At 53.4% G+C, this 3,351-nt stretch overlaps 1 protein-coding gene across 1 annotated transcript in view; it reads right to left on the bottom strand.

Moving 5' to 3' along the window:
* The window catches only part of PORCN (porcupine homolog (Drosophila)), a 31,313-nt gene that overhangs the window by 24,757 nt on the left and 3,205 nt on the right, over positions 1 to 3,351 (bottom strand). Inside the window, exons 2-4 of the mRNA XM_015423510.1 lie at positions 2,126 to 2,270; positions 1,024 to 1,216; positions 552 to 595 (exon numbers count right to left, since the gene is read on the bottom strand). Coding sequence (XP_015278996.1) covers positions 552 to 595; positions 1,024 to 1,216; positions 2,126 to 2,261 — 373 coding nt within the window. The 5' untranslated portion in view covers positions 2,262 to 2,270. The remainder of the gene's footprint in view (positions 1 to 551; positions 596 to 1,023; positions 1,217 to 2,125; positions 2,271 to 3,351) is intronic.

The following is a 3,351-nucleotide window of genomic DNA, read 5'->3' as shown; positions in this document are numbered from 1 at the left end:
CTTCTCACTGACCCCTCCGTGTTCCCAAATGACATACATACACCGCACCTCAAAAAGGATATTATAGCATCGGAAAAGGGACAGAAGAGGGCAGCTAAAATCATTAAGGGGATGGAACACCTTCCCTATGAAGAAAGGTTAGAGAGGTCAGGGCTTCTTCGCTTGGAGAGACAACGCCTGAGGGGTGACGTGACAGAGGTTTACGAAATTATGCATGGGACAGAGAAGACGGAGGAAGAGGTACCCTTCTCCCTTTCTCACAGTACAAGAAATCGCGGGCACTCAAGGAAATGAATGAGAAGCAGGCTTAGAACAGAATCAAAGGGAGTATTTCTCCTCCCAAAGAGTCATTAACATGTGGAGTTTGCTGTTGCACCGCCTCTCCCCTGGTAGGTTCCGTGACATATTTTTAAGTATGTATAATTTTTTTCTAAAAAGGAACTGTGTGATCACTACGTCGCAACAGCATTTTCTATGCTCTCTTCCGCACCCAGGTTTACCAGGCCAGACCTGCCCACCCCGGTATACATTCCAATCCATGGCAAACATACCTCTCATCTTATGCCACGTCACCGTGTCCACCATGTGCATCTCTCTGCAAAGGGTCAGAGGAGGAGAATAATATCCTTGTGAATCAGTACTCCACTTTCTTCCCTTCCCCCCCCTTTTTTTAATTCCACCCCCCTCTCCTTCAGACAGCCTCCCCAGACAACTTTTCCGCTAGGCATTCCAATAACAAGAAGCCTCACTGATCCCAAAAAAGCTGGATGTTTGGACTCTGACTGATTCAAAAGAGCTCCACCGTCTTGTCCCATGGGCCTTCTGTTCCTATCCAGTCTCCCCCGGGGTCATGCCCAGTGTCTCAACCTTTCCCTCAATTAATCATGTCTTTGCCCTGACCTGGATGGCCCAGGCTAGCCCAGTCTTGTTCGACCTTGGAAGCACAGGGTCCCCTCGGACCAGGAACCAGCTTGCCCCAACCCATTTGTGAGCGCCCTTCTCCGGCCCCCGGCCCCGACTCACCCCATAAGCAAATAGATCAGGATGGTGATGGAGAGGAGGACGCCACGCTGGGTGGAGTGGCGGCAGAGGAAGAGGACCAGGTAGCACAAGAGGCTGAGGAGCACGACCCACACCATCTGCAGCTGGAAGAAGTGGTAGAGGGCATAGAAGCCGCCGGCCACGGTGCTGAGGTGCTTGGCGTACGACGGCAGAGCTGTGAGGGGAAGGGCCGAGGAGGAGAGAGGAAATTCAAAGACGGGTGGGGGGATCCCATATCCGCCCACCCACCCCTGTTCCCAGCTCTCTGCAGATCTGAAGGGAGAGAGATGGAACTCCTGGGAGATATCCCTCAGCCCTCAGGGTTAATCGACACCACACCTTATTTCTTTAAGTGACTCGGCTATTATTTATGCCTGTTGGTCTGATCCAACATGGCTTCCCCAACAAGTGCGTGGACTCTAATCTGGGTTTGATTCCCCACTCCTCCTCCACTTGCACCTGGCTGGATGACCTTGGGCAAGCCATAGTTCTGACAAGAGCTGTCCTTGAAAAAGAGCAGTTTCTGTCAGAGCTCTCTCAGCCCCGCCTACCTCACAGGGTGCCCGTTGTGGGGAGGGGGAGGGAAAGGAGTTTGTAAGCCGCTCTGAGACTCCCTTGGGTAGTGAAGGGCGGGGTATAAATCCAATCTCTTCTTCTTCTTCTATCTCACAGGGTGCCTGTTGTGGGGAGGGGAAGGGAAGGGAGTCTGTAAGCCGCTCTGAGACTCCCTTGGGTAGTGAAGGGCCGGGTGTAAATCCAATATCTTCTTCTTCTTCTCTTATGTTCACTCTGGGAATCCACTGGGAGGCTTGACCAACAGCATCGGGTACCGACATTAAAGTTGTGAGTGAGCGACTTGGCTGCGGCATAAATCAGTTGGCTCCTGAACCCTCCTTCCTGAGCGAAGACAAAAACGTGTGAGCCAGAGGCTAAAAAACTGTGAGCTAGCGCACACTAACTCGGCTTAGAGAGAACACTGGTCCCAACAAAAAAGGTTTCTGGCATGGTTATTTGTGGGGCAGAGCTTTTCATTAGAGGGGCTGGGCCCCGAAATGCCCCACTGTGGCCACAGGCCTGTACTTACCCAACCTCCAAAGGAGACGGCACGCCAGGCACAAGAGCAGAAGGGTCCAGACCTGTTCGAAGCCCTGCTGAGCCGTGGGCAGCACGCAGCCGCTCAGCAGCTGCTGGTAGAACTCCTCGCGAGTGAAGGTGGCCATGGCCACGGCCTGGAAGGGGGAGGAGACAAGGGCTATCGAGGGGGTTGAGGCAGAGTCGAAAGGTCGGGCACTAACGCCCCTTTGGAAAAAACAACCTGCTGAGATTCCCCCCACGTCACATTCGGCACCCATTTTGGTGCTTGCTGTGCATACAGGAGCACAAACACAGGATACCCACAATCCCCTTCTTCGTGTCTCATTGTTCTGGCTTAGGAGTCCCCCATCTTGTTCAGGACTTTTAGAGATTTTGAGACTAGAGAGGGGAGCCCCGCTATAAAAACCTGCTACCGGGGAGGGGGGACAATCACAAAATGGCTGACATGGGGAGTGGAAGTGGAAAGTGCTGTCAAATTACGGCCCACCTATGGTGTCCCCATAGGGTTTTTAAGGCAAGAGATGAACGGGGATGATTTGCCATTGCCTGCCCCTGCGTAGCAACCCTGGACTTCCTTGGTGGTCTCCCCTCCAAGTACTAACCAGGGCTGACCCTGCTTAGCTTCTGAGACCTGACGAGATCAGGCTGTCCTGGCCAATCTAGGTCAGGGTGCCACGCGGGAGGTCCAAAATGTTTGGAGGTTCGAAGCCGAGCCTCCTTCTCTGAAGGGGGCTGCCGTTTCGGAACGGGAGCTCCTTGTAGACACAAAGGCGAGGCCTCCCGTGTTCTTCTGAAGCATCTTCTGCTTCGGCGAGGCGGAAGAAACCCAGGATCGGTCCTTTGCTTTCAGGAAGAGATGCTTTGTTGGAGAAATAAAGGAGAGTCTGGAAACCGCCATGGGCACCGCAGAATCATAGAGATGAAAGGGACCCCTCGGTCATCTAGTCCATCCCTTGCACGATGCAGGAAATTCACAGATACCTCCCCCCCACACACACACAGTGTTGGGGATCACTGCTCTGGTGGAATGCTACCACCTCTAGGGGGCTCAGAACCAATGTTTTCGTTTGTAGCTCCGTCCTACTGGAACGAGCTCCCTGCTGAGATCAGGGCCCTGCGGGACTTGTCACAGTTCCGCAGGGCCATGAAAACAGAACTTTTTAGGCAGGCGTTCCGATAGGAGCGACGTTTTACCAGCTGCGCCCTGTAGTGAAC

The sequence above is a fragment of the Gekko japonicus genome, unplaced genomic scaffold, assembly GCF_001447785.1.
Source record: "Gekko japonicus isolate JY-2015 unplaced genomic scaffold, Gekko_japonicus_V1.1 scaffold2800, whole genome shotgun sequence".
NCBI classification, from domain to species: Eukaryota; Metazoa; Chordata; class Lepidosauria; order Squamata; family Gekkonidae; genus Gekko; species Gekko japonicus.
The sequence above is the reverse complement of the archived record's forward strand: the minus strand, read 5'-3'. Positions and strand labels throughout refer to the sequence as shown.